This window comes from Drosophila mojavensis, unplaced genomic scaffold (assembly GCF_018153725.1).
Source record: "Drosophila mojavensis isolate 15081-1352.22 unplaced genomic scaffold, ASM1815372v1 contig_74, whole genome shotgun sequence".
NCBI classification, from domain to species: Eukaryota; Metazoa; Arthropoda; class Insecta; order Diptera; family Drosophilidae; genus Drosophila; species Drosophila mojavensis.
The window spans coordinates 15423009-15445853 of NW_025318899.1; the positions used below are offsets into that span (position 1 = coordinate 15423009).

General features: G+C 38.3%; 4 protein-coding genes and 1 non-coding gene across 5 annotated transcripts; 2 read left to right on the plus strand and 3 right to left on the minus strand.

Annotated features, from left to right (window-relative positions):
• Positions 1 to 1944: 1944 nt before the first annotated feature.
• Positions 1945 to 3136, minus strand: LOC6582642. Its single transcript, XM_002008301.4, has one exon. It carries the CDS (start codon positions 2871 to 2873, stop codon positions 2064 to 2066), a length of 810 nt encoding a protein of 269 aa, XP_002008337.1. The 5' UTR covers positions 2874 to 3136; the 3' UTR covers positions 1945 to 2063.
• A 551-nt stretch (positions 3137 to 3687) lies between these two features.
• Positions 3688 to 5283, minus strand: LOC6582643. The gene is made up of 3 exons (XM_002008302.4): positions 4968 to 5283; positions 4750 to 4905; positions 3688 to 4695 (listed from the first exon to the last, which is right to left on the minus strand). Exons 1-3 carry the CDS (start codon positions 5196 to 5198, stop codon positions 4051 to 4053), a joined length of 1032 nt encoding a protein of 343 aa, XP_002008338.3. The 5' UTR covers positions 5199 to 5283; the 3' UTR covers positions 3688 to 4050.
• A 2494-nt stretch (positions 5284 to 7777) lies between these two features.
• Positions 7778 to 7859, minus strand: Trnas-aga. The gene has a single exon. It is a non-coding gene; the product is annotated as a tRNA-Ser (tRNA).
• Positions 7860 to 18704: 10845 nt separating this feature from the next.
• On the plus strand, positions 18705 to 19414 carry LOC6582645 (protein couch potato). Its single transcript, XM_002008303.4, has one exon. It carries the CDS (start codon positions 18705 to 18707, stop codon positions 19374 to 19376), a length of 672 nt encoding a protein of 223 aa, XP_002008339.1. The 3' UTR covers positions 19377 to 19414.
• A 2406-nt stretch (positions 19415 to 21820) lies between these two features.
• On the plus strand, positions 21821 to 22562 carry LOC6582646 (single-pass membrane and coiled-coil domain-containing protein 4 homolog). The gene is made up of 3 exons (XM_002008304.4): positions 21821 to 22249; positions 22315 to 22446; positions 22505 to 22562. The coding sequence occupies exons 2-3, from the start codon at positions 22318 to 22320 to the stop codon at positions 22550 to 22552; spliced, it is 177 nt and encodes a 58-aa protein (XP_002008340.1). The 5' UTR covers positions 21821 to 22249; positions 22315 to 22317; the 3' UTR covers positions 22553 to 22562.
• Positions 22563 to 22845: the final 283 nt, after the last annotated feature.

Consider the following 22845-nt stretch of genomic DNA (forward strand, 5'->3'; position numbering starts at 1 on the left):
TCCGCACAAAAATCAATAAAATGCTCCTGCCTCACACACACACACACACACACAAACAGACACACGGACATAGAGATACATGAGCATGGCGCTGCAACTACTACCAATGCAGCGCAGCTCAGACACACAGACAGCGCAGCACTCAACCCTTTTACACTCACAGACACACACACACAGAAGCACGCACACAGCCATTAACAATGCCAATAAAAACTGCAATAATATTTGACAGTGTATGTGTCTGTGCTTTTGTGTGCATAAAAGAAACTCCACGGACACAGCAGCCGCTGCTCCAACGAGTTGGCTCTCATTCTCTCGCTCTCGGTGTCCCTCTCTCTGTCTCTCTGCTTGGCTCACCAATACAAGCCAAAACGCCCCCAAGCTGCAGTTATATGTGCGCTCTCAACTCGTTCGCTAGCGTGCAGTCGCTGCGCTGCGCTACATGGCAACTGCGTCGCGTTGCCTCGCAGCCGACATCGACGTCAGCGCCGCTGCCGCTGTCGCTGTCAGCGCTCTGGCAACATTTTGCGGTTGCTCTCGAAATCTAAATTTCAAGTTCGTCTCCTGCAATTTATCAGAGAGTTTTGCTGCCTTTTGCACTTTTTGGCCAACTTCGTTTGGTTAGCCCTCTTCATAACAGCACTTCAAAACAACCCCCGTACCGCCCCCCTCGGACGGCACACGAGCACTCGGTGAATCTTTCTGCATGCAGGCTGTGCCCCGTTTTATGGGCAAGCGCAGAGTTACGAGCAAAACGAGCAGCGCGTCGCAACCTTTCAAACTCCCAACTCTCGTTCTGGTTGAAAACGAAACCGGATTTCTTATTGGATTTTTTGTTCGTCTTTTTTTCTCATTTTTTTAGAAGTTTGTCTTGCCTTTTTCATTATTTTGTATTTTGTTTTTGGCTCTTTTTTGCACATTTGACTGAGTTTTTGGAATGCAGTTTTATTGTGTTTCGCCTTATTTTTGGTTTATTTGGTTCCGACTGCAATTTGGTCTTAATTTCTACTCTTTGTTTTCATTTATTTTGTTACTTGATTCACAGTTTCCGTGTAGTATTTTGCGTACTTACGTCTTACTTACGTCTACTACGTGCTCTCTTTTTATTATTTTTTTGGTCTTTTGGTTTCTATTTATTTTGAAGCAGAGCATCAGAAATAAGAGAGAAAAGAACTTGGAAATAACTTTGTTTTGGTTTTGACATAAAACTGGTTTCGCTCTGGTCTCTGGAATTTCTTGAATGAGCCAAGGGCTGAATGCAATGCTATTTTGATTATCTAATGGAAAGATTTTTAAGGGACAACACAGACTCATTGGCTCCTCTCAACTCCTAACTCGAGCAACTGCTGCAAAGCTGCAGCCCCAAGGAATGCCATGAATGAGTGGAGTGTAAGAAAAACCTGAATGCCTGCAGATAACAACACTTGCTTCCTGCTCGACGATAAGCTCTTTGAACTTTCATGCAATCCAAAGGGTTATCCGCTCTCTGTGGACTGAGACTCTCAAAGAAGTTGATTAGTTGGCGGTTGGCTTTGAGGCAACAGTTTCTCAATTCAAAGCCAACAGAAAGCAGCTTAGGTCTTCCTTCTGAAAATGAATAAGACAGTTTTGCATTAGATAGGTAAGCTATAGATTATCTTATATAATCATAGCAGTTGAGAAGGCATATAATAGGGAAAGGTGAGTGGCAGAGAACTTGGAATAGATGAGAAGAGATAGATAAACAGAAAAAAATAAGTAAGATAAGTAGAGAGAGATAAAAGGAAGAAGAGATCTTTGACATTATCTTACATAATTGTTGTTTCTATAAAGAAAGTCGATCTTCCTAAAAGACGTATAGATACAATAGAAATCTGTATATATTTATGGACTTAAGAATTATATAATAAACTCTATGTATATCATTTATCTTGGGGGTTAGGATCCCTAAGTAAAACGCTTTCGTTTCATTTTACATTATTCCGTCTTTATTTTCCGTCTTTATTTTCCGTCACTTAAGAACTGAGGCTGGCTACTACTACCACATACTTAATTAATCATCTCTAAATGCTGGAGAATCGTTTCTAGTTCATTGATCGATTTGCTTGTACGCTAAAAATTTGAAAATCTATACCAGCCTTTCTTATATTGAGGGTAATCACCATGCAGTAGGCGAGGAGCAGGAGCTGCTTGCTGCGCAGCACATAGGAGGCGCCCATGTTGTCGGGAAACAAAGGCTTGTCCCAGGCACTGCAGTCGTAGAGAAAGTAGCCGCCATCCCGGCAGGAGGAGTAGCCGAATGCGAAGTGCTGCCCCTGGCACTTGACCAGGCCGTGCTGATAGCGCGTGAAGAAGTAGTTGAGTGCCTCGTAGAGACCCATAACCTTGCCAGCTGGGGCACTGTAGAGCTGGCCATAGGCCACCAGCTGCAGCTGGACGAGGAAGTTAATGCCATGGAAGTCGCACTCGAGCGACAGGTCGTACGGGCCCCGGCTAGTCAGCATGCTCGCCCGATAGTATTTATCGCCGCTGATGACAATGGCATCGAGGAACTTGGGCGTCCACTCCTTGAAGCTGCGGTAGATGCTCGCCGCACAGCAGGCAACCACACAGCAGGCCAGGGTCTGACGTCCCCTCACCTGGCTGTCGAAGCAGCTGGAGCGCGGATGCACTCCACCCCACAGGGTCCACAGATGTTCGGGCACCTCCACATCGAATGCGTGCCACTTTTTAGGCAATTCCCGTCGAGGTAGTCGCCGACTCCACAGTGCCAGACTCTTCTTGGCGGGCAACCACGTCATTGTTTCGCTCATGCCCGTAAGTGTAGAGCTCAGACTCATCTCCCTTATGATACCGTCTATAGTCATTAAGGCCCAATCTTTGGGGCACGACATTTTTCTCGGGCAACGACGGACGCAGCGGCTGGAACTTGTGGCGTTGTATATATCGACGGTTTAGCGCTACCAAACCCGAGTACAAGTCTGTTGCGAGAATTTCACGGACAAAATTCTGCATGCCGAAACAAATAAATCGATGTCCAAATTCAGTTGAGAAACAACAGTAAAAACCAATAAAGAAATAAAGACGAAATAATTTTTTATAAATATGCAACGTGCGATATATAAATATAAACCAGCATAATAATAAATTTGTATATTGAAATCTATAAATATATATATATATGAAGAGCCCACTTTGTTGGCTTAAGAATTTTGTACGAATACTGAATGTTTCTAATGACATTTAGTTTAGCTGAATTTTCATTATGCTTTTATAGTCCATTTAAGATTTAAAGACTCTTCAGATATCTGTGATGTCGCTTGAGTGTTTTCTAAGCTTAGAAATCTCTTTTGAGTAGAGCAATACGCAATACGCTCTACTACTGTCTTCCATCGCCTTGATAACGTTTTCAAATATGAATCAGAGATAAACGAATTCCAAATCACAGAAATGTAAAGATCTCTGATGCTACGCTATGTTTCCTCGAAACCTTTCCTTTCATAGAGTCACATAAGTGAGCTCAAGCTACCTTCTCTAACATAGCTCAAGCCCCCTTTAGCTAAGTCACATAAACAGCAAAAATGTAGCTGCTAAATACCCAAGAGTTTAGCAGGGAGTTACTTGACTAACGCCTCAGTGCCTGCCTCAATTAATTAGTAGACCTATAATAACACCCTCCCCCGCCATAGTTGACGACCATTTAGCACATAATTCATAAACATTTCGATATTTATTGCTCAATGTAAATTGTTGAAGACATACACAGAATTTGAGTGCCCACATCAAACGAGACTTTGGTTCGTCAGATCAGTTATAACGACATACGCAAAGTGCAACAACAAGGTCCATAATCAGAGTAATTGCATTTGGAATGGGGGCTCATAAGTGTAATTGCTGGATGCTGATGGAAGAGCTATCGATTTCCTCACATTACCGAGGTAAACAGGGAGAGAGCGAGAGACAGAGAGAGAGAGAGACCCACTGAGAGAGAGACCCTTTCGATGCTCTTCTAAGGGCAGCATACCTACAATTTCACTAACGAGCCTCATTTCCTTGTTTCTTGATTGTTTTTTAATTCTTCTGCACACGCCCCTGGAGTAATAGAGTTTTGGATGTATGAATTTCCGTTTCGATTTTTGTCAACCTCTCGCCGATTCGTTCACGCAATCTCTGCAGCGCCATCATCTCTTCAAAGGATTGCTCCCTTTTCTGTAGATTTTCATTATATCTGATGTAGAAACTGTCCACTTTGAGATCCAATCGACTGATCTTATTCTCAATGCATTCAATGCTATTCGTTAGCTTCTGTGATCGTTGGATGAGCTCATTCAATGGCTGCATCATCTTGACAATATCCAGCTCGACTTGAGTTAGATCTTTTTTCAGATCCAGTCCATTATTATGGGTTTGCTCATCCGTATTTTCTTCCACATTTTCATGTTCCGCTTTTTTATTCATGTGAAAGTCATGAACCTCACGTATACAACCACGAAACTTGTCCCAATCCTTGACATTTGAATTGGTATTCAAACCCTCTGTAAACTCATTGATGTAACTCATCATATCTTCTATACTGGTAGGCATATCCACCGGACGCTTTGGCGTTGTTCGACAATACTCCTCTAGTTCCTTTTCTAAAGAGCCCAGATCTGAGCTAGTTTCCACATAACCATCTTGATCTACATCTGGGTCACTGCTGTCTTCCAGTATTCCCTTCTAATAAATGAAACTATATTATAATATAATCGAAAATATTATCTTAGATAATACCTCTATAAGTACGCCCTTGACGTGTGCGTACTTGGGATCCGAGCACAACTGCTCGACAAATTCATCTCGTGTCTGATGCACCATTTCCTCAGCATTTCCTGTGGATCCACAATCTCCGATTAGCTCATAATTATTTGAGCATTCCATAATTCCCTTCTGCAAGTAAGACATTGTATAAGAAATATCCTTACATATACATATATTTAGAGTTTATCTACCTCGACAAGTATGCCCTTATGCTGTACTGGCTTAGATCCTGAGCTCTGCTCAACGAGCAGCTCTTCGCGGCTCTGCTGCACGAGTTGGCCGTATTTGCTCATCGATATCTGTTGAAGCAGCATATGCTTAGCGGGCATATTACTTGCTCCTTGTTCCGGATTATCCGTTTCACTTGTCATTGCACCGTCCGAGTTCTCAGATTCAATATCAATGGGCATTTCGTTTTCCATGTTATCAAGAAATTTGGATTTTTTTAAATTTTAGGTTTGTTATTTTAGTTATTCTTAATCAAACTGCGCTTGACACATTCACTCAATCGAACAGCAAGGCATTTTCATTGATATAGAAGTCAAGGCCTACTTAAGTGACCCAAGAATTTTATATATATTTTTGCATTCGCTTACTATGTCAAATATTTATATTACAATTTAAAATTCAAATTAAATTAAATTAAAAATATATAAAAATACTTGCTTAGTTTGTATATAAAAATTTCGAAAATATTAAAATATTATAAAATAAAAAGCTTTTGATTAAATATATATTAAATATAATATATATATATATTTGAAAAAATAAATAACAAGTTAAATTTGGATAAGTTAATTAAACAAAAAATAAAATATTTAAATATTTTTGTATTATTATTATGAAAAAATTATCTGTAATTTAATAAATCTTAAATTTTTAAGAAATAATTAATAATAAATACGAACCAAATACATATGTATAAGACCAAAGCTTGAAAAAAATTATCTCATTAAATTTTTCCCAGTTGTATATCAATTATATATCAAATTACTTTATTAGAAGCTGTTTAAAATTCTCAAAAACTCGCTTATCGTAAAGCCATCGATGCACATCTATAAACAAGCGCCTATTATTAAAATTTCGCTTTCCTAATTTCGCCAACAAATGAGTTTACAGATAGATAAAGAGACTTAATAATATATAAATCCCACACAGATCAAAAAAAAAAAAAAAACTGTTTCCATTTGAATGATAGAGGCTGTCATTTGATGTGGATCGATGGCTTTGCCCACTGCTGCAAGAAGAAGAAGAAGAAGTTAAGGTAAATGAAGTTCGCGTTGCTGCCACGCATTAGGGTAACCAATAATTTAAGACATCGTAAACACATCGTAAATTTTGCACTGGCATATTTAGGCTTTAATTTTCTATAAAAGACAGCGGACAGGCCGCATCGAGACTGGAGACACGAAGACTCAAAGACTCGGCGACTCGAAGAGTCGAAGAGCGGAAGACTCCAAGACGTTGTCGTCTCGCCTTGCCTCGTCTCGGTTAGGGGCATTCCTTTTTCCAGTTGCTTGCTGCTTCATGCAACTGCAGCACGTAATTACAGCCCATTAAGTCGTTTTTTTTTTCGTGTATACGTGTCTCTCTCTCCCTCTGTGTGTGTGTGTGTGTGTGTGGCTGCTTCTTTCACTTGGCGCATGCATGATAAGTGCCACTTGCCCAGCCCACAGACTCCGGCAGCGCTGTGTCGCCTCCCCTCGTTGCGCCCGCTGCGTATTTGCTTTGATGAAAATGTTTCCCATTACTTGGTTGGCATTGCCTGGCACCACCAAACACCTGCGCGCCTCCTGCTGCCGCTGATATTGCTGCTGCGGCTGCTGCTGCTCCTCCTCCTCCTGCTGCTGCTGCTGCTGCTGCCTCTTGCTGCCTGCTGCTCACCATGCAACGGTCTTTGTCGAGGTGTAACCTATATTTTTCTGTTATTTTTAATTAGAGGCTTCTCACTCACTGTGTGTGTGTGCGTGTGTCTGTCTGCCTACCATCGTTGATTATTGTGCAGCATGTGGCAGCTTTTGCCATTTCGCCTCGGACAGTTGCCACTTGAGCAACGCGTGAATCCAAATTGAACAGCAGCAGCAGCAGCAGCAGGGAATTCAGCTTGTAATTACATAACTCGCAGCTGGAAGTGAGACTTGGCTAGTTCCTTCTGTTCTCTGCCTCCTCCGCCCCCTTCGCTGCATTTGATGGGTTAATCAATTTATTTAAAAGGCAAATACTAATGAGCCCAATTATAGATTAACCACAGATTGTTATCCAGCTACAGCTTGAATGGCAGCGCAAATAGCTTTGGAATGGCGTGTGGTACGTGTTGCAAGAATGAAGCGATTGCAATATCGCATTAGCTGCAACTGAGGAGCTGCAACAGATCAGAGAATTATACGCCAGCTTGTAAAATCATATAATTACACACATTAACTTAACAACTACTGGAATACTACTGATAGTCCAGGTCCAAATTTCCCTCACATTCTTTTTCATTATATGCGAATAAATAAATTATAGCTCTAAGCAAAGATTATAGGAATGCAAATGACTTTATAAGCGAGAAATTTATTTAACTATAATATGTACAATGAAATATCTAATTTGTTTACCTATTAGATTTAAGGCAATAACAATAAATATGATTTATATGAAAAGCAGAAGGTGAGACAAGGACCAGACTCAGAGATGCCGTGGCTTACGTTACATAAATATATTTCACAAATATATACACACGACTTAAGATATATTTTTATTTTTAAATTCAATTGATTTTGTAAACAACATTAACTTCATTTATATTATTACATAAATATTTATATTATTATTGATATGATTGAATATGATTGAAAAAATCTATTCACTTTACAATGCGATTAGAAATATGAAATATAACAAATTAAAAATAAATATATTTATATAAATAAAATATTAATACTTTTAGTAAGTACAAATAGTAAATAAAATAAAAATAATTTTTAAAAATGCATAATAAAAAACAATATTTTCCATTCGCAGCCGGTAGGATTCGAACCTACGCTCCCAGAGGGAATCTGATTTCTAGTCAGACGCCTTAACCGCTCGGCCACGACTGCTTGCTGAAACTCGCTGTCGGTTTAGCCCATATGAATGCCGCAAGCGAGTAACAGCAACAACAGGGTGACTCATAAATAAATTGTAGTTATCAAGTGGGTCAATTGAGTAAATTAACAAAAAAAAAAAAAAAAAAAAAAAAAAAAGAAAAGATAAAAATAGAAACGAAACATATAAATAAATTAAAAATAGTTTCGAAAGAGAATTTGATTAAATTTATGTCAGAAGAAAAAGTAAGAAAATATTAATGAAGCCAGCAAGAGAGATAGTCTCTTAAGGGAATGGTGGGGAGGGGGACTTCAAAATGAACTGCAACGAATTGACTGCAAATCAAGGCGTCAATTAAGAGGAGAAAACGCTGCCAGCTTGCCACAGCAACAAAAAGGTGGAGCCACCAAACGCCGATCCACTATCGCACCGCTACGGCTCTGATCTCGCCGAGCTGAGCTGAGCTGAGCTGAGGACGAAAAGAGCCAAAGAGTGCAAAACTGAATTGTGTAGATCGAATACCTGCGGCTACTCGACTACTGCTTACTTGGGACTCTTCATTGGCACCTGCACTTTTTTCTTTTGTATTTTTTCTCTCTCTTTTTTTTCGTATAATCTCTGCTGTCGGTGGTTCGCTTTGATGCCGATCAGTCAAGCAAACCGCCTTCTAAGTCAATTGCTGTGCTGCCTCTCCACAGATATTGATAAAGTGTTAACAGTCGCAATTGATCGCCTGACAACTGGCCGCAGCAACAGCAGCATTTGTCTCCCCATTGATGGAGCTGCATTTCAGCAGTTGTCATTCGACTGCAACTGCGACTGCGACTGCGAAGATGCCAGGACTTTTTATAAATCGCTGCGGCCACAGATAATCAGCAGCCGACGTCTACCGACAAATAGCAAAGAAATGCTTCGACTCTTTGTAGACTTCGATTGTTATCGAATTTGAATACGTATTTTTAGAATTTAATTAACTATACTGAAAAAAAAAAACTGATTAACAAATATATAAATATAAATAAATCAACGTGACAAATAAACAAAATACTGAAAAATAAATTTATAAATAAATAAAATACTGAATAAGAAAAAATTGTTGATATTATTTATGAAATTTATTATTTACTGCAAAATAAAAAAATATATATTAAATCATTATATTAAATATTAATAAAATTATTTATTAAATATATTTCTTTACAAAAAAACATTATTTATTCAAAACTTATAAAATTATTTATCAAATCTATTTTCTACTGCAAAATAAAAATATATGTGCCAAAAAATCTATTAGCAATTTAATTTCAATTAATTTCCCTCGACGCAATTCTTAAATCTCTCTTAAGTCTTGCAGCTCCTGCTCGTCCTCCTTTTAACTAATCTCTGTAATTAATAATTTAATCAATTCACAATTCCGTAATTCCCAACAATTTCTAAATACCTCAATTCCTGAGCATATCTCTCTGTAAGTAGTCAAGTTCCTCGAACATAATCTTCATCAATCAACTTAATGTCTCGATTTTTTACGCTTTCACAGTTTCTTGTCTTCTCCTAATTGGTCTTGGATTTTCCGCCTTGGCTAAGTGCATAGATCTTTACCGTTAGTTCCATTAGGTTAGCTGGAATGCAAGTGGGGAGCCGCTAACCCAAATACCAACGCATTGTTGTGGCTAATGAGCTAAGCACTTAATCGCTAGAATACCACCGAGGCACCGGGAGCACCGGGAGCACCGAAGGCACCCAGGCAATGCCAAGCTCGACATTCCTGCAATTCATTGTGTGCACAGGTTTAATTTAGCTGCTAGCTATAAATCAAATTCGCAAAGCCCAATGAAGTAGTTACCCCATTGGCCATGCCCAATGCCCGTGCAGCAGGAGTCGCGGCAGCGGGGAATTCAATTCACGCCTGCCCGGAATGCCTTTGACACACGTGGACTCAGCTAGATCTGCCTGGCTAGCCTGGCCAGCCATGAGGCGTTAATTAGCGCTCAATTGTCGATCGTCATCTCTGGGCTCTGCTCTAGGCTTTCCACTCCATTCTTCGACTCAGTCGGCCTTTTGTTAAGTGTGTGTGTGTGTGTGTGTGTTCGTCCGGCTGTACGTGACGTGCAACGCAATTGCAGTCCATCAATGACGCAGCTCGAATGCAACAACTGCTGATCACCTGCGCTCACCTGAGCAGCCTAAGCTTCTGCGACTCCTCCTGCTCCTTCTCATTTGTTTCTTTACACAATCGTTGGCTGATTATGGGCGCGCCCAATTGTGATTATACGCATATTTAATGGGTTCTATTTTCACCATAGTGTATTTACTGTCGCAGCTTGAGAGCAGTCAATCTGGAATTCGTTTAACATACATATATATAACTATAATATATTTTAAGCATGCCTATCAAGTCGTCTTCATGTTTTTAGCTACATTAAATATTCTATATACAATAAAGTTTATGCTCTGAGAATTTGCTCAAGGACTCACTTTAAATTACTAAACATTGAGCTTTGACTGAGTTTTCTTTTGAGTACGGGTGTTTTTCCAGAGAGTACGGTGCTAAAAGTTTCCAACTGGAATTTTGATTAGTCCTTGGACATATTCATTAAACTTGTTCCATATAGTTCCACTAAGTAATCATCAACGAAGGTAAATAATACCAAAATACCAAATTCTAACGTTCATAGACTCAACATAGAAAATCATTAGGTTCCCCCCAACTGAATCTTCATTCAGCTTCTCAGACAGTTAGCTGCATAATACTTTCGTAAATAGCTTTGATCATATGCAACTTCAATTCCACATAGACATTAACTTAATGATTAATCAAACGATTCTTATCAAAGTTTAGTTTGAGCTATGCTATAATCTTTAATCAGCCGCCAATCAGGCTTTGGAGAGCCGGGCCTAGCACTGGGAAATCGGTGACAAATGTTGTCAAGGTGCATTTCGCGCTGTTGCATCAACAGACTGACAGGAGGCACGATAAGCTGGGGCTGCGGCTGGGGTTGGAGATTGGGGATTTGGCAGTGCTCTTAGCTGCAACATAAATGGCCTGGTGTTAGGTGTCAGTTATAGCCACTGACAACTGTCAGTGATAAGACCACACACACACACACTAACACACAGACAGACGGAGGCATAGATACATCAGGTTTAGTATAGAGGGGCACGCAGTTTTTCAATTAGCCAGCCGTAACGAGGGGGGCTCGATGCAGTTGCGTGCTTGTTAACAATTTCTCGGGAGGGTTTCCTTAACAACTTGCTGGAATTTGCAAATTTCTGTATACAAAACATGCGATAATTGTGAAATTGTCTGGAATTCTGTTTTACATAATTGCTATCAATAGTTGTGAATCAACAAGCAGCAAGCTGAGCTACAGATGGAAGAGATGGAAGTTCTCTGAGAGCCAACAACAACTCGAATGCTCCTTTGGCTGTTGAGCTGTCAGCTTGATTTACTTGCAGCTGATGTTTCTATATATTGTATATACATATACATATATAAGTATATTCGTATGTAGTCTCACTTCTGTGCGGTCTAATCACGTTGAACCCCCTTGCGAACCCTAATTAGCCACTTGGCAGGCCCATTTGCCATGACACGTGTCCCTCGTGTTAACTCAAGTGCGTCGGCTTTTTGGTTTGTCATTCGCTCTTTTATTTTCATTTTTTGCCTCGCTGCCAGCTTTGTTATTTAAAACCGACCAAGAGACCCGAGATCCGAGTTCCGAGACCAGAGACCAGCGAGCAAGCAGCCAACCATTGTAGCTCGTGCCTCGCACCGGGTTCCTGCTGACATTTTGCCTGTTTCCGGTTTACTGCATTTCGTCATCGTCGTCATCTTCAGCGTTCTGTTGCTCTTTTCTTAATTAAAAGCCACATTTGAGTTTTGTACTTGGTGTTGGGCTGTTGGGCTGTCGGGCTCTGTTCTGCACCACCTGCGCTGCACCACTTGCCCACAACTTTGTCGCCCCATCGACATCGCCCATCGAGTGGCTCTCAACTTGAAAAGCGTGCAGCAAGCTTAGCCACAGCCGCAGGCATAATGCCAATAGCTAAGTTTATAATGCGAAGAACAGTTAATAATACTTTGATATAAATATATGTATGTGTGTGCTGTATATATCTGCATATCCATTCGATTTCTATAAAGTCTCAGGTAAGCTAAGACAAACATTTACTTGAACTCTTCTATCTATACTCTAGGAAACTCTAGCTGGCTATAAAAACTCTCAATTGAAGAATTTCAATTATTTTTTGTATATGACCTTATTTAACAATAGAGTAAACAAATAAAAAAGAAAACACAATTCCTGCTGAATGCTGCTGTGTGAGATTCTCAGCAATTTTCAAGAGTCGTGAGAAAAACGTGCCACGACTTTCCACAAGAAAATTTCACCCGAACTTTATAAAATGGCTCGTTGAGTTTTCACCGAATTGGATTGGCGGGTTCATGACACCACGTGGGCAACAAACAACAGCATTTGGCGACAAACAACAAGTTGTTGCAGCTGCTTGTTGTTGCTGTTGCTGTAGTTGTTAGCTGTTGATTGCCAGCAAGCAACATGCAACAAATCAGGCAACAGGTTGCCTGCCGCAGCTCTTGTTCCGCCAGGTATCAAATTTCAACAAACTCCTCACATCGTATACGACTTTCGACCAAATAAACTCCATTGCAAATATAGGAGTGTGTGTGTCTGTGTGTGTTTGTATACACGTTTTGGATAATAAAAAATTATACAAAAATCTGTATATATATACATATATATCAAATCAAATTCAAATGAAAAATTATTTCAAGGTTAGTTAAATGCCAACTCGTAATTCACATGACGCGCCAGCAATTGGAGGTATTTCCCCTATCTCCTGTCTCCTATCTCCTATTTCTCTTTATAACGCTAACCACAAGCTCAAAAGCGAAACTCATTTAAGCAAATAAAAGGCAAATGCGGTTTCAACCTGAAGCACGCAAACATTTTTTGAAGCTCTGTACTCTTTGCAGAGGGTCCATGCAATTAATAGTTTAATAGTTAAGAATTTGAACTATAAATTCAATATATTTTAATTATATTTAATATACATAGTTAAATAGATCAAAATTGAAAATTAATTTTAAAAACAATTCGCTTATTTAAATAAATTCTTTAAATCTATAGAAAGTATAGAGTGAATAATATAAAATCAATTTTAAAAAAAATGTATACAAACATTTAAAACCTACTGTAAGTTAAAGTTCCTAATTTCAAAAATTATAGAAAATTTATTTAATATTTTATTTTATGATAATATATAAAAATCAATTTTCATTCAATATATTCCCATCTCTGTTATATACATATATGCCAATTGCTAGTTTAATGTCTATACTTATAAAATATTACTTCATATATATATATATATACATTTTTTTTTTTTTTAAACCATTTTATAATAATTAATTTGAATTAAATTTCTTCATTTAATATCTTGGCAGTAAAAAAAAAAAAAAAAAAAAAAAAAAAATAGAATTTATTCAAAAAATTAATTAAAATTGTTATTATTATTTTTATTATGTTTGTTTTTATTAATTATAGTGTACCTAGAATTCGTTTTAACTTAATTTTCATTTACTTTTCAAGTTGATTTTCTGGCTGGCAACATAAACCAGATGCTGTGGCTCTCTCATTACAAATTTGATTTGATTAGCTGAGCAGCAGGTTAAAACGAAGACATCCTGACAGGTTACCCCACTCTGAGTGTCGAGGCAAGTGACATACATATTTATATACATACATAGTCAGACATACGTAAATACATATGTAAATCTATATAGACAATCATCAGGCATTCATAGTCGAATCGTAACACTCAAGCATTGATTCTGCCTGACAGACTGACTGACTGAGTCCCTGACCCCATGGCTCGGCAAAAGAAATGCCAATCGAGCGATAAGAAAAATCAAAACTTAATTGAGTCTAGACTCTGCATTCAATCACAATTGCCATGGGGTCTTCTTCTCTTGTTTTCTAACATTAGCTACATGACAAAGTATTTTGCATAAAAAAGAGTCATTTAATAACAATTTCATTATTAATTGTTGGGCCAAATGATGACGCGTGGAATGCGTCGAAGGTAAGCAAAAACTCTATCTCATTAAAAAAAACACAATTTTTTTATTAGTTTAATTTTATATACATATCTCTTTAGCTCTATACATAATATCTATTGCAAATCATGCTTGAAGCTTTGACTTATGTGGCAAGTGGCAAGGTGAAGAATCCTAGCTAGAAGAATTGTATAATAGAGCCAATTGCTTAACTGAGTTATTATAATGAAATTGATCACAAATCGAACGCAGAATATATGCATGCAAACCCAGAAGTGGAATAATATATTAATTATTGAAGGGAATGAATATACAAATTATTACTTATTTATTTTCATATTTTACGCTAAAATCTAAGAATTCTAATATAGATAATGTAAAATTTTTAAATAGAATATATTATATATAAAACATAGACTGTATTACCTGTCCCTTGCTCGGAAATACCGGGTATCTGCTAATCGAGCCATCGTATTTATTTATTGTTTTTAATATAATTAAACCCTTTGCCAATTAATGTATTAATATTATGCCTCTGTGTTTGTATACAACTTTTTATGCAATTATGCTATTAATTATAATTGATAAATTTATGCAAACTTTGCGTATTTACATTTTATTTTAATTACAAATATCAACTTTTTTGCTCCCAATCCCTTTATAATTAATTATATATATGTATGTATATGTATGCTATATACATATACGTATGTAAATAAGTCGACTTTTTATTTGGCATGCAAAGCCGTAAAAATTGACGCGCAAACAAACATTAAAAATGTATTCAGCCCAACGGTAATTTTTGCTTTTGCATTCAATTACAACCGAATGAAAAAATAAAAAAAATATATATATATTCATAATTAATTTATAATGTGACAGACCACGTCTAGCCATGAAGAGAATTAATATAGCGAAAAAGTGGGTATAAATAGTAATTAAAAAATGTCCTCAGCTCAATTATTCAAGGTGTGGTTTATGGTAGTCATAATGTGGTCTACAGAAGCGACAAAAACAATTCACGAGTTCAAAGAGCGATAATAATTAAAATATATATATAAAGAAAGAAATTTTAATTAAAATGTGTATATATATATATGTGTGTATATGTGTATATATATATATGTGTAATATTAAAAAAAAATTATTCCTGATAAAAATTACTAAAATATAAACATGTTTTATTGTTAATGAGAATGTAAAAAGTATTGATAAAATAACAAATAAAAATAATAGCAAATAAAGAAATAAAATGATCATAATATTACTTATAATACTATATTAATTTAATATATTATATAAATATAATATAAATATATTATATTAATATTATATTATTATAAAATAATACTATTAAAAATTAACAAATAAAATTTAACAGAAAACTCTTAGTCAGCAAAACTATAAATATCTCACTTGAAAATATAAAATATAAATATTGTATATGAATAGAAATATATAGCATATTCTCACTTGAAAATATAAAATATAAATATATGTATAGAAAGCTTTGTAGCATATTCTTTATATGATTATTCAACATAAAGCAACATAAACAACATAAAACAAAAAAAAATTAATAAATAAAATTCAATTAATATTTTTTATAAACCACGAAAATTCATCTAACGCCATTAAAGAATTAGCAATCAGTCAGCTAAGTCTCCCCATGTACAAATGTAAAATACTTGAAGATCTTTAAAAAAAAACACACACACACACACACACACATAGACCTCCCATTGTAGTCGGTAGCCTGATAAACTAGCCCATGGAGTTGGATCGTTTATCTTGCAAACAAAATCTGTCACATGTCGAACATATTTATTGGTCGATCGCCCCGCGGGTTCCAGTTAGCCAGTTAGCCAGGTTAGGCAGTTTGGCTTGCTCCAAATCATGTACAAATAAATGCGCCAATAAATTTCATCATTAAAATCACTTAATTTTGATCTACGATGAAAATGGTGAAAAATCGCCAATGCCAATGCCAAAGCCAAAGTCAAGAAAATACGCAGAACCGGACCAAGCAGACGCTGTTGCACTTCGTATAAATCATAAAATAAAAGACACTAAAAGCAAAAATAAATCAAAAAAATACAAAAAAAAAAAAAAAACGATACACAAGAAAAAAAAAATATAAATATATATGTATGTGTATGTGTATATGCAACACATGCAAAACCGGGCGAACATTAGAGAAACTCTTTTTCGCCCATGCCAACGATCCGGTCTGGTTTTCTTCTGCTTCTTCATCTTCTTGAGCTACCAAGTCCAGCAGACCTGGTCGAAAATTAATTGTAAACGCGCCGCAAACACGCTCCACGATCCATGCTCCACACTCGAGTCCAGGCTGCAATCTACATAATTCCCGCAGCGAGCCCACCCCGATCCGTGGCCCGGTACTAGGAAACTCCCGAGAAACTTTCGATACGCATGCGTGGCCATTGGCCGCGACTGTCTTTTGAAATATGACGCCCAGTTCTTGGCAATAGATACGAATGTCTCGCCCATTTCTAATGGACGTCTGCTCCATGCACTTCCCAGAAGTGAGTGCCTTCCGCTCTCCTTCCCCATCTTCCTCTACATTTAAATGGAAGTCTCTCTTCTCTTTTCTTTGCATTTCCTATTTTTTTCAATTGGCTGCTAGAGAATGTGGCATTTGGTTAAATTAAAAAACTTGGCTACCAATTTGGTATCTTGGCTCGGTTCTGTGGAACTAGGAAACTGTAAAGTTACGAGCTGAAATTAATTCAACTGACGGTTCCTCTAACTCTGGCTAAATACTAGGCTAAGCTCAGCTTAATAGATTTACTTGTAGATCATTTATCTAATAATTTTTTATAATACCTATCTGCGCTTCTTATCTATAACATCCAGTTATAAATACATTGTATTACATAATTTGATTTAAATAAATCTTAAGTAATCAAGTTATACAGATAAGAAAATCTATTCGAGGATATTTTAGCTACTGCCAATAACAGTAAATATTGAAAAGTAATGGCAACTATTTACATACATCACTATGCTACATTCTAATGATCATTAAAAGCAGAGCGCTCATTAATTGAAAGTACAGTTACTACCAAATTTGTTAGCTGTGTTCGCTAAGCAGAGCCATTAGAGGCGCATGACTCTACATTATTACAGCTTAAATGTGCTGCATATGCAGTTTCATTTATGGCCCATAAACTGTCAGGCATCCACTGTCCCCAGCATCCGCAGGCCACTTGTCCAAGTGACTACTGTGCCCCAGTCTCCGCCTGTGAGTGCGCATAGCCTCCCGTTGCGCCAGCGGCCATTTGCTGCGTCTATTGGCTTCAGCTGGCTGCGGATAGTGTCGAATGTAATTTAATAAATTAATTGCAACAATTAGTTGTTGCGTCTCTTTTCTCTCTTTGGTTTATTGAAATCCTTGTAAATATTGCACTAGACGCACATCTCCATGGCAATTGTCCGCCATTTCCATTGAATTTATTGCGCATTTCTCATCCCGTTCGTAGCAGTCCCCAAAGGCGGGCCCCATATTACTTATGGCAAATTTATGCAGGTGCTATGAAATATACAATAATTGATTATTTGACTTGGATTTATATGGTGGGTGTTGCCAAAATGCGTTAAATTGGATTCAAAACAATTTGTATTGATTAGATTTCAAATAAAATTAAATAATTGCTAAACTAGATAAACGACTCGCAAGGAATGCAAGATTTTAAATAACTAAATACAGTTAATACATATGATTTGGTCATACATATGTTCAAAAAGACTTTCTAATATCACATCATTTCTATCCTTCAACTACTTTTAAGAGAGTTCGACTTTCGTATAAATGCAAAATACCTAGTCAATTCGTTAATCGGCAATTTATATGGTTTGCTTTGCATTCCACAATTTTGTCACCTGCATTTGTCGCCCTGTACTCGGGACTGGCCGTGTAACCCAGCTCCAAATCGTCTCCACTACATGCGCCCCATGTCAGATGGGCTAATTTATAGTGTTACATTGGACGTGACTAAACTACATGACCATTCCCATCTATTGATTATCCAAAACACCAAATACTGCTGCTGCTGTTGTTGACCGAGCAACACGTGGGCAACGGGCCAAAAAAGCCCAATAAAATGTTAGAACATCCGCTGCATATTGATGACAGACCAGACAGACGCTGCGGCCAGGAATGACGAGCGCTGCGAGCGTGTGATATATGCATTGTGATACCCTGTAATAAAACAAATTTAGCGAGCAATGGGAAATGATGTGCGAATATAACTCAAGATACTAAACTACTAATCTATTATATAATGAATCATTATTATAATATAATTATTAATAATATATTATTTAAATAGAGATTCCTTTTATTGGCTCCCATGCTGCGCTGTTCTTCAATCTCCTTCCGATCTATAAAGAAAAACAAATTTGTGTTGTAGACAAAAATAAAAATGATTAATAAAATACTCAGCAATATTCATGTAATTATTCATTTTGCCATATACAGGGCATTATCTAGTCCATCATTGTGCTTTTACTTGTACTGTTTTCGCTATTGGATTTGGGTTATGCGCAGCCCAAGCATCGCTCAACTGCAAAACGCGAATGCAACAATTCAGCTTTGGGGTTTGCTTTTGGGGTCAATGTCAATTTTGTTTTGTTGGCCGGGAGGTCGTGTGCCGCCTCCCCCAAAGCACGCGTTCGGCATCTTAAGCAGCAGCCGCTGCAACATATAAAATACCATATGACGCCACACAATCCAGTCAGTTGGTCAGCCACAGTCATAACAATGAAACTTAGCCCAGTTGTCATCGTATCGCTCGCTTGCCTGTTGAGCCTGGCTCAGGCGGATGTGCAGCAGCGTCGCCGTTATCAACAACAGCAGCTGCAGCAGCAGCAGCAGCAGCAGCAGGCCGGCTACAATTATCAGCCAGCGAGGCAGAGTCAGCAGCAGAGCGCACAGCCAGCGATCAGCTATGCAGCACCACAGCAGCTGTATAGAGCTCCAGCACAAGCGCCTGCTCCTGCTGAGCTGAACTTGGCAGCGCAGCAGCCACAGCAGCTGTACAGAGCTCCAGCATCAGCGTCCGCGTCTGCGCCTGCTCCTGCAGCGCAGCAGCCCCAACAGCTGTACAGCGCACCAGCGTCGCCAGAGGCAGCTCCAGCACGCCTGCAAGCCAAGCCGGCGCGCCTTACCGCAAACAGTGAGGCCCAAGAGGATATCGATGATGCCGCCGAGGAAGTGGAGGTGCCCAAGGCAGCGGCCGCAAGCCCAGCTGTTGGTGTTCCACAGCCCGTCGCACCCATTCCGCCGCCAACCGTTGTATATTATCCTGCAGGCGCCGTTGGATTTGTGCAGCCCACAGCCTATGCCAAGTTCATAGCCGCAGCTCCTCAGGCAGCAACCGCAGCTGCTGCCTACGTGGCCGCGCCTCAATATTATGCCGCCTACTACGGTTAAGGATATGCTAATTTATCAACGATATGAAATCTAAGAACTGCAGCTCTTATTTTCCAAATAAATTACGTACTCTCTTTCTCTATTCATCAAATCAAGTTGTTATCGTCATTCACAACACTGTAATCAATCAGCAAGCTTTGCAGCACTGCTCAGTGTTCATCAATGTCTTGCATGTATGTATGTATGTGTGTATATAAGATATACATATGTATGTATGTAGTATATACGCACTGCGTATTCTAATAATCATTTGTCTTAAGCTTTTATAATTCATTTGCTTAGTTAACAGCTCAGTTTTACAGCATTTCTCGTTACTCTTAATAGTTTTAATCATATTTCCGCAGCATTGCCCTACTCCTAAGCCTAGCCTAGACTTGGGTGATTAAGCAGCAGCAACAGAAACCACCTTGTATATCATCAAGGTAGATTTGTGTACCCCTCCGGCCCGCGCAGCAGACAGAAAGCTGCCATAAAACTCCAAACGGTAGGCAGGCAATTCCAGGCGAGCCTAACGAGCATTTGTCGAAAGAAGATGCGAAACGCGACTCGAAGGCTCGGCTCAACAGCTCTGACAATGAGTGAGCAAAGATAATCTATTATGACCGTAACAAGAAATAAATCCCAACTCGGTAATCCATCATTTTACGACTTGGCAATCAAAATAAGGAGTTTAGCTAAGTCAGTTAAGGAGTCAGACGGACACGCAGCCAGACAGATGGACAATGAGCAACCAATCAACGGCCAACAAAGTTGGCGAGCTACCTGATCAAGTGAATTGCAATTAGAGATGAGCTACTGAACGATAATTCCTTATTGCTGTCGATTGTGATTAATATCGATTCAATCGATAAAAACTGTCAAAAATGATAAGTAAATCTTAAAAAAAAAATTGTGTTTATAATAGGAATAATATTAGCTTAACATAATAATTATTTTATCCAGTTTATTAAAGCCGTATCATTATTATTATCGCATATTATAAAATGCACGGCAATCATATTGCCGTGTCACGCGCCCATCACTAGCAATGTCTAACGAACAAGTCGAAAATCATGTTAACGTTGAGCCCGAACTAGAAGCGGACCCACAGATTGAGCGAAGAGTTACGATCAGGAAACATGCATTTTCGACATGCTGCACACACATTCAGGCCAATCCAGCAGTCGCACCGAGGCGGGGCGGTGGCCCAAAGACGAACTCAAAAGCTCAATTTACGGCAGCCTGACGACTTGGACAAGTGGCAGGCAGCTAGGGGCCATTTTAGCCAGCTAGAGCCTAGCCAGGCCTGCCTGCCTGCCTCTACTTCTCTGCACGCCCGCCCGACCGTCTGTCTATCTGGCTAAATAGTTGCCAATAATCCGTGTCCAAATTGATCGGGTTGCCGTTTATGGTAATGGACGAACTTTGGTTTGGCCAAAATGTTGGCCGTTGGCCGTTGGTCACTGGCGACTGGCGAATGCTTCATTACCGATGCACAAACTTGGGCGTGCGTCTCAGAATGATTTGCAACGGTTTTCAGACGGCATTTTGCATTATTATTGCTTCATTTTCTACTCCATGAAGAATGCTGTCAATTAGCGTAAGAAAGGAGCAACAGTAGATGCTGTTTGCTTCCCATAGTTTGATATAGCCGTACAAAATGTAGTCTACAACTTAACGTGCAGGAAACCCAAGCAGTGACAGCCGCCACGCCCAACTGCCCCATTGCGCCCCACTCGAGTCGACTGTAAGCCCATTTGGAACTGCTCATACATTTTCAAAATCGCATTTAAAGGTGAAGGTGCAATAGTTTTAGTTGGCGGGTATATCTGGTTCGCTGACTCTTGGAGCCATGCCAGCCAGCCGGTCAGCAAAGCTTAACAAAATGCTCGCAAATTAAAAATGGAAAAAAGTACAGATATATGGGCTAGAAGAATAATAGCCATGGCAAAATCAACATGTGGGCGAGAATACTTTAAAGCAAAGCAATGGGCAAAAGCAACTTTAATATTACCCAACACTGCGTCGTATCAGTTACAAAAATCAGACCTTTGTGTGTGTGCGTGTGCGCGCTTGTTATTGTATTGGAGGAACTGTATTTTCAACGACAGCACAGTAGAAAATGAAAAAAGTAAGTATGGTGGCAGCGTTAAATTGAAAAATAACAACAGCTTGCTGTATAAAATATACCAATATTTACAAGATAGAATGTAATAATATTTTATTTTAAAATTTAAGCAAATATCAGTAAGTATACACAATATACTTATATTACATATAACATTAACTTCAACGCATTTAAAATGCTTTTACTTTTATATTGTTTTGTATTATTCTATTTGAAATGCGCGCTAAATAATTTGTAGCTTTACAGCACTAAATTTATCTTGCTCACGATGTGGCAGCACTGTTCATTTACTCGCTCAATTTCTGGCACTCGCTGGTAGAAACTAAAAAATTGTGACGTTGTGTTTTTAATTGTATCTGACAATGTTTACCAACGGAGTTTATTTTAATGTATAAATAAAATACATTATATGCAGCAGCCATTGGTGCGCTGTGCTTATCATTTAATGAATATGCTGAAAATAGGCCAGCTTCACTCTGCATATTTCTACCATGCAATGCGGCTTGTAACCTTCTCAGCTTTGCTTCACTAAGCACAGCTGTGGCATCTGTTTGTACCGCAACAACAACCACCTGCAAAACTTTCTTTAGTGCGTTTCGACGAGAGCACCGAAGTCAAAGATATGTATTGAAATCCAAACCAGAAACAACTTGTTGACAAAGCCCATCGGCAGCTACCTGTGCGCTAATACCGCCCTGTTCTCGCTCTGTTTACATATTCTAAGTAATCATAAAACTACACGTCAGCAGTCCAAATAGTGCAAACGGTAATTTATTTTATTTATATTAAACAGTCAAAAATGTTATTAATTAGTTTCACGTATGCATCTAGAATATGCGTCAACTAAAGGGCAAGGTAAAGGAGACGCGTAAGCAAAAAAAGGAGCGCAAATTGGAAAACGCACAAATGCAAAGCAAAATTGGAACTGTTGTATTGCCGGCATTAGGTGCTATAGCCATGATGGTAAGTAGTTATGAGAAGTGCTTTTCTTTAATAAATAAAATATGTATATTGATTCTAGATAGTGGCATTTGTTTACCTGAAGACGAGACCTGCAGTTCTGGCCTAGAAGGTGGTGGTAAAAGATAACTTGACGTAGTTTAAGCTAAAATAGACAACGATTTTAATTCAAAATTATTCATATTCGATTATACATATTTGATGCCCTGTTAAATGTGCAATTTGTTTTTAGATATTGTATGTATTACAAAATATAGTTAAGTGTCAACAAATCTAATGACTCTTTTACGGATTTACTAAATGTACTAGTGCTGTATAACGTAGTTATTGCAGTGGTACAACTGTTGCCCGCGCATTTGAATTTTAAAAGAGTGTTTTGTAAACTAATCAACTTCTAGCATT

What these genes read in the sequence shown, in the direction of transcription:
- LOC6582643 (XM_002008302.4), bottom strand. Translation starts at nt 5,198, where the DNA reads ATGGAAAACGAAATGCCCATTGATATTGAATCTGAGAACTCGGACGGT. An exon ending in ATAAGGGCATACTTGTCGAG is followed by an intron (nt 4,906 to 4,967) that starts GTAGATAAACTC and finishes TCTTACTTGCAG; the next exon opens with AAGGGAATTATGGAATGCTC. An exon ending in TCAAGGGCGTACTTATAGAG is followed by an intron (nt 4,696 to 4,749) that starts GTATTATCTAAG and finishes TTCATTTATTAG; the next exon opens with AAGGGAATACTGGAAGACAG.
- LOC6582646 (XM_002008304.4), top strand. Translation starts at nt 22,318, where the DNA reads ATGCGTCAACTAAAGGGCAAGGTAAAGGAGACGCGTAAGCAAAAAAAG. An exon ending in TAGGTGCTATAGCCATGATG is followed by an intron (nt 22,447 to 22,504) that starts GTAAGTAGTTAT and finishes TATTGATTCTAG; the next exon opens with ATAGTGGCATTTGTTTACCT.
- LOC6582642 (XM_002008301.4), bottom strand. Translation starts at nt 2,873, where the DNA reads ATGTCGTGCCCCAAAGATTGGGCCTTAATGACTATAGACGGTATCATA.
- LOC6582645 (XM_002008303.4), top strand. Translation starts at nt 18,705, where the DNA reads ATGAAACTTAGCCCAGTTGTCATCGTATCGCTCGCTTGCCTGTTGAGC.